The sequence below is a fragment of the Rhagoletis pomonella genome, unplaced genomic scaffold (genome assembly GCF_013731165.1).
Source record: "Rhagoletis pomonella isolate Grant_MI unplaced genomic scaffold, Rhpom_1.0 Rhpom_scaffold_00001, whole genome shotgun sequence".
NCBI classification, from domain to species: domain Eukaryota; kingdom Metazoa; phylum Arthropoda; class Insecta; order Diptera; family Tephritidae; genus Rhagoletis; species Rhagoletis pomonella.
This window is the reverse complement of record NW_023458555.1, coordinates 44,223,371-44,235,720: the sequence shown is the minus strand read 5'-3', so window position 1 is coordinate 44,235,720 and position 12,350 is coordinate 44,223,371. Positions and strand designations below refer to the sequence as shown.

General features: G+C 36.9%; 1 protein-coding gene and 2 long non-coding RNA genes across 5 annotated transcripts in view; 1 reads left to right on the top strand and 2 right to left on the bottom strand.

The window, feature by feature from the left end:
• Positions 1 to 12,350, top strand: part of LOC118744604 — a 248,084-nt gene that overhangs the window by 111,457 nt on the left and 124,277 nt on the right. The window lies entirely within an intron of this gene.
• Positions 3,253 to 8,052, bottom strand: LOC118744557. 2 transcript variants are annotated; one of them, XM_036477689.1, is made up of 2 exons: positions 7,726 to 8,052; positions 3,253 to 3,851 (listed from the first exon to the last, which is right to left on the bottom strand). In XM_036477689.1, the coding sequence occupies exons 1-2, from the start codon at positions 7,784 to 7,786 to the stop codon at positions 3,358 to 3,360; spliced, it is 555 nt and encodes a 184-aa protein (XP_036333582.1). In that variant the 5' UTR covers positions 7,787 to 8,052; the 3' UTR covers positions 3,253 to 3,357. The 2 variants fall into 2 exon arrangements, with proteins under 2 accessions (XP_036333582.1, XP_036333576.1); XM_036477683.1 differs by lacking the exon at positions 7,726 to 8,052 and adding an exon at positions 5,006 to 5,321.
• The window catches only part of LOC118744574, a 200,959-nt gene continuing 197,315 nt past the window's right edge, over positions 8,707 to 12,350 (bottom strand). The window contains exon 3 of the long non-coding RNA XR_004993563.1: positions 8,707 to 9,846. This is a non-coding gene — a long non-coding RNA (uncharacterized LOC118744574). The remainder of the gene's footprint in view (positions 9,847 to 12,350) is intronic.

Below are 12,350 nucleotides of genomic sequence, written 5' to 3'. Positions count from 1 at the left end.
ACAAACAGTCAGCACATTCGCGCCTTGGCACCCACGTCATTGTTGACGCTCTTGTAGTAAATTGTTCCTGAGCGGTTCAGTTCTGCAGCTCTTTTTATCTTCTCCAACATCAGATTAAAGAAGTCACATGAAAGGAAGTCGCCCTGTTTCAAACCCCGTTTTGTGGCGAACGGCTCGAAGAGGTCTTTCCCAATTCTGACGGAGCTGGTGGTATTGCTCAACGTCATTTTACACAGCCGTATGAGTTTTGAGGCGATGCCAAATTCAGACATAGCGGCGTATAGGCAACACCTTTTAGCGCTGTCAAGAGCGGCTTTAAAGTCGACAAATAGGTGGTGAGTGTCGATCATTTTCTCGCGGGTCTTTCCAAGAATTGGCGTATTGTGGATACCTGGTCTGTGGTGGATTTGCCAGGTCTAAAGCCACACTGATAAGGCCCAATCAGTTCATTTACGGTGGGCTTCAGTGTTTCACACAATACGCTCGATAAGACCATGTAACCTATGCTTAGCTCCAGCGGCTTTGTTGTTTTTCAGCCGCGTTATTGCTATACGTACCTCGTCATAGTCAGGTGGTGGAATGTCAACTCCGTCGTCATCGACTTCAGGCTCGGGTTCTTCTCCTCCGCAACTTTCCGTGCTGCTACCATTTAGTAGGGCGGTAAAGGGTTCCCTCCATAATTCTAGTACGCTCTGGACATCAGTTACTAGGTCGCCATTATTGTTCTTACAGGAGTAAGTAAGTCGCCTAACCTTTCGGGCATTCTTCCTGTTTGCCAGCATTTCAAGCTCTTCGCACTCACGTATTTCGGCCTCTCTCTTCTTATTGCGGCAAATATGTGTCGCTTCCCTCTTCAGATCCCTATAGCGGTCGCACATAGCGCGCGTTGCGCCCGATCGCAGCGTGGCCCTGTAGGCGGCATCTTTTTTCCCTGCAGCTTCCTGACACTCCTCATCGTACCAGTTGTTCTTTCGGGCTCGCTGAAATCCGACTACTTCTTCGGCGGCGGTACTTAATGAGCGGAAAATGTGGTTCCACTGCTCGCATATGTCGATTTGTTGAAGAGTGCTCTCTGAGAGTGATGAGTGTTGTATAGCGCGAGCACAATCCGCAGTAGCAATGTTTTATTTTTCTTGGTGAATTAAGCCATCCAAGTACTGCAAACGACTTTGGACCACTCCAGGTCCATTCACAGCAGGAGATGAAATATGCGTTTTTACGTAAGCTTTTGTTTTCGCTGATACATTTTCGATAGGGTTGAGCATTGGCGAGTATAGCCCAAGATGGAAAAGTGTAGCCGATCCATTATTGGCGACAACTTGCCCCAGTCCAGCATGGCAGAGTGCATTGTCGCACATAATTACTAAGTCCGACAAATTATTTCCCAAACCCGTCCACCTCCCGAGGATCCCCTTCACCTACTCTCCATCACTCTCTTTTTTAAAAAAGCCGCGTCGCATTTCCATCGATAACACACCTGATACGCTTACAGCACCGATCAAATGTGCGTTTGGTCATCTTGATGTCGGCAATAGTACTGCTGCTCGCGTCCCAGAAGTTAAAATTGCTTTCATCCGTGCAAACTATTTGCTTTCCTTGCTCAATAAAACCACTCAAAGCTCTTACAAACTCGGAACGTTTCTGCTTATTTTCGAACGTGTTCATCGTCGCTGGTGTATGGTGCCACTTGTGAATGTGAATGATTTACCCTCTCAGGGCCGGTTGTTCAATGTCTGGTTATTACTACTTTCCGGTTAAACATCATTATCGATGTTTTCGACATCATGCATATAACATGTGATCGATAAATCAGTAGTTGTATTTAACCGGAGCTTCTACCTTCGATTAGTGCTAATCAGAAATTGAACAACCGTCCTTAAGTAGTTTGCCGCGGTCGATGTGCAAATATGTTTGTTAAACTCCATTTTCACTATGGAGGCTAACTGCTTTAAGGTGAGAGTATCGTCCACTTCCACCCAGGGAACCATTACATCATCGTTTTCAGTCAGCTTCTTTTCATTCCCTCCACCTCGTTTTTTAGTCCCGACTCTGCCAGATTGCACCCATGTGTAAACAGTTTTATAAACTATAACTAAAGATGCTGCTAAACTGTACCAGTCATATCCCTTATTAGCGGCCTCAACAATCCGCAATCGGTCAACGTTGTTATATTTCCTGTAACGAGTTTTTTCCAGAACCTCCTTATCTGTACACAAAAAATATTCGTATGCATAAATAGGTAAATATAAAATGCTATTTATTTATTTGGATGTATGTAGTATATGTTTTTAAGTTTTATTAAATTATTCTATTAAATATTAATTCAGTATTGCAATAAATTTTACAAACTTCAAATAATTTTATTATAAAACAAGTAAAGAGGTATAAGTTCGGGCGAAATCGAACTTTATATACCCGGCGCACTTATTAAATATCGTTTTTTCACCTTTCAGTAAACTGCATGATAAGCAAGAATATTTTTCCCGATGTCAAACCGTTTCGGTAATATTCTATGATATATTGAAATGATTGGAGCAAGTTTGGTGGAAATCTATATAAACCGGTTACCGAGATACACATATGTAGGCGTAAGTGGGTGGTACTATGCCCATTTTCCCAAAAATTTCCCTAAGTAGCATTTTCTGCTGAGAGGTCATTGTATATATAGATTTTGAGTAAATTGCTTAAATAGTTACTAACTTTTCGAAACTTTCGTATTTCTGTAAATTACCGTTATATGGGAGGTGGGCGTGGTTCTTCTCTGATTTAAAAAATTTTCAAAGGATTTCTTAGTGAGGCACTAAGCAATGTTCGTACCGAGTTGGTTGGGGATTGGTGAAGGTACTGCAGAGATACAGCATTTCACTGTAAGTGGGCGGTGCCACGCCTATTTTTAAAAACAATTCATAACTATCTTATTTTATGCCAAAATTCTACTTCGCGTACCAACTTTCAACAATTTGGATCCAGTATTTACGGAAATATCGTAGTTTTTGCATATTTCGAAAATACCGTTATATGGGAGGTGGGCGCTGTTATTGTCCAATGTCGCCCCTTTTCAATCCCAACCTACCTTGGATAAAGGGAAACTTACTTACAAAATTTCGTGGAAATATCTTAATTTTTTCCCGAGTTATCGTGTACACGGACAGACAGACGGACGGACGGACAGACATGGCTTAATCGATTTCTCTTTTCATTCTGAGCATTGACGTATACATTTGTCCATATCTATCTCGCAAACAAAGTTATAATACCCTTGTGCACAAGTGCGCTCTGGTATAAAAATATAGAAAAAACTGAACAAAAATAAATATATATATTTCGTCACACACGGAACGCTAAATATCCGTGCTCTTAAATAGATTCCTGCTTTCCACCCCGTTGTTGCTTAATTTTCCTGATGTTTGTTAAAACTCCCATTTGAAAATCCATCAATTCTTCTTCACTCATATCTCGTATATATGGTTGAAAAGACAATAGTATCAACTCATGATCGGGTTGAGACTTATTTGAGTATTGCTCAACACATCGCTTTCCTCTTTTCAATTTCCTTCCTACTTCTTGCTCTATATCATCGTCCAACTGTCTTTTCCATTGATGTAAGTTTGAAGCAGACTGCGGTGGCGACAGTGGATCACATAATCCTTCCAAATCACACCTATCATATTCAGTTTCATCCTGACTGAAACTGCTCCCAGCATCATCTTTGTCATCTTGTCTCGATTTCAATAAAAACTGGAGATGCTCGCTGTATATATAGCTTCGCTTTAGTCCTTGATAACGGTTTTTCCTCGAAGATCTTATAAATGAGTCCCTTACATTTGACCATTTGGCAAGAATGACATCACCTGATAAGAAATAAAATAAATAAAATAATAAATCGCTTTTTGTTTGACAAAATATAGATCCCCAGGGAAGTTCAGAATATATTGCGCTGGTACATCCACTCGGAGCAAATATGTCTGCGCCTAAAGGAATTTTGTCTAAATAAGTAGTTTGATTAAATATATTACAAGATTCATAGAAGTCTCTAAACCAATTCAGCTCCATATAAACTCCCAGTGGATGTTATTATCAGAAAGGCCATTGAATCTCAGCCTTAAAATAGAATTTCTGGCCCAAGACTTTGTACTAGGATATAATGATAAGCTAAAGAGGTGGAGTATATTCGATTAATAATGTCCACGATTTAGCTTTCCCTGATTCCATATATACACATTTGATGTTGCTTTTTCTAAGATATTTGCCTTTTTTTTGCCTATTTTACCTTTAAAAAGTTATTATAGGGAGGAAAAAGCCTCTTATTCTGATAATATAAAAGTTTCAAACGTTCCATATTTAAATTGGGTGCCACTTGTATCAACTCACGTGGAACGCACGGTTAATACATCCAAGGCTGAATTAAAGCCTGTTCCGTTACAATGAAGGAGATCGATAGATAAATACATAAGTTATAAGTTATAAGTTATAAGTTATAAGTGGTCGTATGAAAATGCGCAAAGATTTTTTGTATAAACAATTAACAGGAAAGAATGTTACTCATATGCCGTATACGCCTGAAAATACTTCGAAAACGTATCCATATAATAAAAAATTAACTCGACTTTCGGAATCAGTGAGAAATCTATATAGGAATTGGATATGTAGCGGGGTCCGTTGAACATTTTTCCTTTAAAACCAGTGTTGTTTTTAAGTTCTTGTCATTCTTTAGTGCCTTCTTTTGCCTTTTTTGCTATTTCTAGTGCCTTTTCCTGCCTATTTCGCTATTTTATTTTGTCTTTTTTGTAGGTTTTGAGGTCCTAAAAATCCATTCCCTGTCAATAAGTATTTACATAAGACTTCTTGTGATGTCGTATAAAATCAATAACAATGAAAATGAAAAAGCAAATTTAAAAGAAGTGAATATTTCATAAAATTATTGAACTTTTCTCCTGTAATTTTAAGTAGAATGCGTCACACTAATATAATAAAGTATGTAAGTTTGTACCATAGTCACACTTACCTAATTTTTTCTTTCCTATTTGATCCATTTGCTCATATTTCTCTTCCAAACTAGAAAATACTTCCTGCCAACTTTGTTCTCGAATTTGTTTGTTTTTATAATGTTCATTGCCCTTATCCCAAATACAGGGCTTCGATTCCACGAGTTTAATTAATGCTGTGATTTCATATTTGAAAGACGGCATTTTTTTGATTTGCTTTACAAAAAAAAACTACCCTCAAACATTTACTCCTATCGAAAAAAAACACTAATCAACTGTCGGTGACAGAAGCGGTACGACTGCCGCTCTCCGACGCGTTATCGCTACTAACGACACGACACCGGCAAGTCGGTGTTGTGCGAACTTGCTGGTTTATTCTGTACATGCATATATGCAAACACATACATACGTGTGTATAGATTTATGTACTATTTACATGTTTGTATATGAATTAGGGCTATGCGATTAATTGATTACTCAAAAGTTCAGTTACTCGAGTAATCAAGATTTTTATTAACCAAAAACAAAAATATTTGAGTAAGTTGCTTTATGATTAATCAACATTTCGAGTAAAATGAGTAATCAACATTTCAACTCTTTACATATGTATAAAGTAGTTAAATTCCTTGATACTTTGAAAACAACGTTTCTGTTTTCAAAAATTAAAACAAAATTTTTTTTCATATACAGAATGTAAAAAAGAAAACAAGCATTTTCCAAAGCAAACTCTTTTAACGAGCAAAATTATTTTTTTTGAGTAATCATATTTCAAGTAACTCGATTAATCATCGTTTTGAGTAATCAAAATCTTGATTACTCGAGTAATTGATTAACCGAATAATTGATTAACCAACTTGCTCGAGTAATCGAATAATCGCACAGCCCTAATATGAATACACCTAGCTACGAGTACACAAGGACGATATCATTGTCGTTTGCCTTGCCGTGCCGGCACACAGTGGGAAATATCGTACATCGTAGGTACCTGGGACGAATAAAATGCAAATTTCAGACTCTACCTTATATTATAAAACAAATGCACCTAAATGAAAGACTTTACCTAAAAAAGTTCGTTTGTAGTTTTTTATTATTATTTTTATTTACATAAAATATGAATACAAAAGATGGATGTCCTTTAAGCTTGATAAGTTTTTTTTTTTTTTAACTGAGCTTACATCTAGTGTAGTGACAATCGGAAAAACGTTTTCTTTGTCTTATTTTGACCACTGCAGCATATCGGCGAAAAAGACATTTTACTTTAAATTTCAAATATATAAATATAACAAGAATTACGAATTTGGGTATAGCTAACACATGATTTAGATGATTCAAGTACTTGAAAGCAATTCTTTTTCATTCTCTTTTCTATTTGTTTTTACATGGTTCAACTCTGTTGAATTCAAGTTTTTAGTTCTGTAAATGGGAAATAACGAAACTGTCGTAAGCAAAGCAGGATACTTGAATAAAATAAAATAATAATTAATAAAAATCTGTGTTCATATGGTATAGTAGCTTATGTCGGAAAGGCTGGCTTTAGTATAATGCTGCATTCGCAGCATACGATTGCGAATGACTCACTGGCGCCGAGCAGTTGAAGAACTTTTGGTAAATAAACGTGCAGAAATAGTTCCGATACTATTAAGTCTCACCTAGAAATTCCTTGTCGTTTAAAGAATAAAGGGAATGCTGCATTAAACTAAAGCCAGCCTTTCAAAATAAGCTATTATTCCATATGAACACAGAAATGTATCTGATCAAAAGATGATTGTTCCTAAGCAGAAGTGATTGTACCTAATGTACCTTTAAGGCAGCAAACGTCGGAAGAAAGTACAGTGGTACGTACTTTATGTTTGTTTCTCAATAGTACTTCAAGTGGAGGATCATAGTGCTCTCAACAAAAAGGGCATTTTCTTTGTATGAAAAAAGGACTGTTTCTCAAGTTGAGAAAATGCTAGTTCTCAACCTGAACTCTAATGTAATTCTCCAATTGGTCTCAAACATATCATTGAAATACTGAAATTCAAATAGTAAAATACCGTATACCTTTTTGATTGAAACGACATACATATTTAGATGAATTTAAATATTAATTTTTAATTTTATTACTTCTTTTGTATTATGTAGTTAATCAATATCGTATTACAATAATTCACTTCACAGTATACAGTCCGACAGTAATTTTGCCACTTGCCTCACTTCGGTTTTATTTTCTTTCAAGATTATTTGAGGATACTTTGAAGATTATTTACTTTTTGTTGGTACTTTTCCTCTTTATATAGCTTTCGATTTTCGATTTAATTAAAAATTCGATTTTAATTAAAAATTCGTTTCCCTATCAGTTTTTATGTATCTGCGCGTCGGTTAGGGATGAGTTGGGGAATGATGTTGGATATCAACTTGAAAACTATGAATTTCTCCAAGGTTAAAGAAAAATTTTTTTGGTGTTTATTGGGTCTAGTCAAAATAAAGTCTAGCGATCTACAGATCAGAAACTCAAAGATTTTTATTTATTTTTGCTTACTTTTACATATGTATATTACATTTATTAGTGGCATAAAAGTGATGGCCTTCAGTGGTTTGCTAACTAAAATTACTAAGTATGAGCTTCTACTATAGTTGTTTACTATTAAATTTGAGACAGGGTAACCAAGTAAATTTTTTTCTATGCCACTTCATACGTGGTATTGAATTTGGCAGATACGAGGTATTGCGCACCAAGCGACGATATGTTTGTACATACGTGTTGTCTCCATCAATTCAACGCGAAGATTTTTCCTATTAGTCTTTGCATTCAACTCCATATTTTTTTAACCGCTGTCTGCGTACTCGTCTTCGTATTCCTCGCGGTATTCTTCTTAGAATTTATCTTCGTCGTAGTCTTCGTATTCATCGCAGTATTCTATCTCTTATGGGTCCTCCTATTCGAATTCATCTTGATATATGTATGTATGTCTTCGCATTTTTGTTGTCATATTCGAACTCGTCTCCGATATCGTCTTACTATTTGTTTTCGTTTGTTCTTATTCCACCTCTTCTTCGTATTCTAGATGTCATCTTCGTATAAGAAAAAAAATAGTTCCTTCTCATATTACTCAAACAATTTTTTTTAAAGAAACATATCGTTACCTAAACGTCAAAAGGAGCCAAGTCCATATTTGACGAAAAATCGATGTAGTTTCGCATTATCTGTCATTCTGCATCGAAGACTAAATTTAAAAAAAGGGGACTGGCACCTTTAGGTAGCGATATAAACATAAATTAAAACGAAAGTAAACGTCTGGTGCTTAAGAATCTTAAATATTCATTCAGTCTCAAGTCATTGGGGTAGAACGTCCCTCCGATGCTTTTACGAGCGGAGGTATTGAAGTTAAACGAAGTCGTTCCTCTGTTTAATTAACAATTAAATATACTACAGCTTCTTTTGGATATGCTTTGAATCTGGAAAAAAGATAATAAAAGGAAAACCTTCAAAGCATTATCTTTTGCTTACAGGCGATAGCTCTTCTTATTTGGCGCAGTAATCGCTTAAGCGATTCTGACCGGGTTTAACAAAGAACGCCAGTCGTTTCTCTTCTGTGCCAACTAATCCCAATTGGAAATGACAAGTCCTTCTCACTCGATCTTTCCATCGCAGTGGGGGCCTCCCTCTTCCTTTGATACCACCATTGGGTTCCGAGTTGAATACTTTCAGAGCTGGAGCGTCAGTGTCCATTCGAACGACATGACCAAGCCAGCGGTGCCGCTGTATGTTAATTCGCTGCACTATGTCCATCTCGTTGTAAAGCTCATACAGCTTATCGTTCCATCTTCTGCGGTACTCGAAAATCTTACGCAAAATCTTTCTCTCGAAAACTCCAAGAGCCGCCGCTTCGGCTGTGTTCATTGTCCATGCTTCTACGCCATACCCAACACGGGCATAATGAGTGACTTATATGCCTAACGTACTAATTCTGGACATCAGTTACTAGGTCACCAATCTTGTTCTTACAAGAATTCTCCCTGGTCTTGAAACCTTCCGTAAGTGGCCCGACTCTCTGGTAAAATTTTCGGGCGTTTTTCCTATCAGCCAGCATTTCAAGTTCTTTGCATTCACCTATTTCAACTTCTCTCTTCTTATTGCGGCAAATACGTCTCGCTTCCCTCTTCAGCTCCCTATAACGGGCTCCACATGACTCGCGTTGCGCCCTATCGCAGCGTTGTCATGCAGGCGACATCGTATTTTCTCTGCAGCTTGTTCTTTCGGGCTCGCTGAAATCCGACTACTTCTTCGGCGGCGGTACTGAATGAAGGGAAATGTGGTTCTATTGCTCGCCTATGTTGGTTTGTTGAAGAGCGCTCTCTGAGAGCAGATGTGAGGGTCGAGTAGTGAATGCATTGGCCGTCTGTTGCGACTAGAGCTTTTCGCCGTAAAGCTTTACATGCATTTTTGGGCGCACATTTTATGCTGCACAGAGGCGGTTGCATATTTTGGCTGCAAGAAGGTAGTGGTCCGAGTCGATGTTTGGGCCTCGAAGTGTACGTACGTCCAAAACACTGAAGGCGTGCCCTCCGTCTATCACAACAAGATTGATTTGGTTTCTCGTACTTCGATTTGAAGACAGCTAGATGGATATTTTTATGCTTAAACCTAGTACTGCAAACTACCGTTTTTCGGGCCTCAGCGAAGTCGATCTGTCTCAGTCCGTTATCGGACGTTTCGCCGTAGAGGCTGAATTTTCTGACAGTGACGGCAAAGGTTTCTTCCTTGCCCACCTTGGCATTGAAGACGCCAAGCATTTTTTTTTATCTTTGTGGGGGCGCCGGAACGACGGAATTATCCCTTAGCTATCGCCGGGTTCAGGTCGCCTGCACTTCTCTCCTCCTACAAAAAAAAAAAAAAATAATAATTGAACTGAACTTAGCACTAGTACAGATCTTCTTCTTTAAAACTCTTTATTTTAATAATCTAATTTTACTAGCACAGGTTATTTAACTCTACAGCAACTCGCGATAGTTGCCATTCGTATTACAAATTTCGCTTTCAGTTGCGTGAATCTAAATTTAAAAGAAAGAAGAAAAGAAAAAGAAATTGTGCGCCAAAACTTAACCATCTGAAAATGTCAAAATGGCGTAAATTGCAAGTTTTTACTAGTTCTGTGCTCAATAATTTTTTCTGTTAATTTTCTCTTCTTTCAATTTTACTCTCTATTTGTTTTTTACACTCTCGCTGCAAAAGTACTTACTGGAAAAGTTATTGAATGGACCTAGTATAAAACGCTTAATACCAAGAAATATAAAAATGGCAGCATCTGCGACTTAACAGTGCTCTGTCGTTTTTGCTCGTTCGTCTGTGTGTATTAGTTCGATACTTATGCGTGTGTTACTTCCGCTTTCGACAGAAAAACTTTTCTACCCGCATACATGTGCGACTACAGTTAGTCGTTTTGAATGTACAAATGTTTGTATGTGCTGAAGATATTTATTAAATCAGAATCGAACGATTGTCGAACAGTTGTTGATCGTTAAATAAACGAGAAGTTTACTTGTTTGCAATGGCGACTGTGATGATCGTCGACTCTTACTTACACATCCGTACATAAACTCTCAACCAATATTGACAGATTCAAAGTTTTAATTGTAAATTGCAGTTTTTGTACAAACTTAGTTTTTTTAAATAACCTCCTAGTACAAATAAAATTTGCGTTCTTCTCTCGGTTTCTTACGTAAATTTTTTAGATAAAAAAGGGCAGTGAAGATGCAGCGTTTATGCTTTTGAAACCAATGGTTTCGGATGAGCTCTGCATTCCAGCCACCACAGCAAATGTAGTACGAATATTTTTCAAAATCTATTTGAATAGAACGGAAATAAGAAATAAGCTAGAAATTCCAGCACTCTCTGTATTTTGAGAACTCAAGATTTCTTAAAAAAAAGCTTGAGATTGTACTAAATTTGAAGTATCGAATCAAATGAATAAAAAAATTAACAAAGCAAGTTACAGAAACTTATGAACTTTAATTTCGTTAAAACAAGATTTGATTTAAATGTTATAGTAATAAAGTCTGTTTTAATTTAGTTAAATAAAATCTAGACTGTTCATGTTATTTTAATTGAAGTTAATTATTTTTTGTTGTTTATATTTAATAAAATTTAAAACTCTTCATTTTTAAAACTCTTAGTTTTCTTAAGATGACATATTTTTTGGTCCAAAATCCATTTATTTTTGGAAATTTACAGCTTTTGAAAAACAATCTGGCAACACTGATCTCAACTCACAATCGCACACGCTATGCTGCTGATCACGCAATAACGATGCTGATCGCCTTGAACGGCGCAAAAATTTTATTGCTTTTCTTATGAAAACATACTTATGTATGTAAATAAATATCGTCGTTTAAAGTACAAAACCGCGTATACACAAAATGCAAAACCGCGTATCAATATAATGCAAAACCGCGTATGTGAGGTTGCATAAATTATTTTCTGGAGAGTAAAAACACTCATATTTCAAAATGGTTTTCTTTTTTATAAAGCAATCGCATTTCTGGCTAGCATATTTCAGGACGAACGGATAAGGATTAAGCCAAGAGCTCGTGTGAGCAAAAAAAATTTTTAGCAGCCAATGTCAGTTATGCGGTTTTGCAGAATGACGATACGCGGTTTTGTACTTTACACGACGATACGTTTGTGCGCGCGTGTATGCGCGTAATAGTTGTCTGTTGTTTTTGCTGCTATCGGCATTGTTGACAACATTTAGCGCTGGTATTTTATTCGCGCTGTTAATTTTAACCAACTCTGTTTCTATGCATAACTCGGCTATTTGCTGACTAAACTCTGTTGCTGCTGCTGCTTTGTTCAATTTTAGTTCATTAGTTTTAAATTACGAAAACTGAAATTCTGTTGCTCTCAGCGGCTCAATATAGTACAATCCGGAAGATCTACATAGTGCATACATACTTGCATTTACGAAAACCAATCACCATAGAAACATATTACTAGCAGCTGTACTCGTTGCTGGTGGTTTGGATAAGTATGAGTAACAGTGTTGCCAATTTAGCTGTTTTCCGGCTAGAATTAGCCGGTTGCGATAGCAAACAGCCGAATAAAAGTCGATTTAGCCAGCCGCCGATTTGTTAGCCGGTTTGCAAAAGTTAGCCGTCTAAAATCTATTAGAAACTGCTAGCCGTATCTCGGAGAAAATTTTCATGTCGGACTGTGTTAAGTATATAAAATTGAAAAAATTTTCTCTTATCCGAAAAGTTTTAAAATACTGGGCGGATTTTAATGATTTATATTAATATATAGTGACCCAAATATGAACTGGGACGCGATATTTTAGCTTATTATTTTTTTAATGAAAGTATACAAATTCTGTTTTTTTTAATTTA

Excerpts from the sequence above, each read along its gene's own strand:
- LOC118744557 (XM_036477683.1), bottom strand. The coding sequence starts at position 5,189 with ATGCCGTCTTTCAAATATGAAATCACAGCATTAATTAAACTCGTGGAA. Across the intron at positions 3,852-5,005 it reads AATAGGAAAGAAAAAATTAG|GTGATGTCATTCTTGCCAAA; the intron begins GTAAGTGTGACT and ends ATTTCTTATCAG.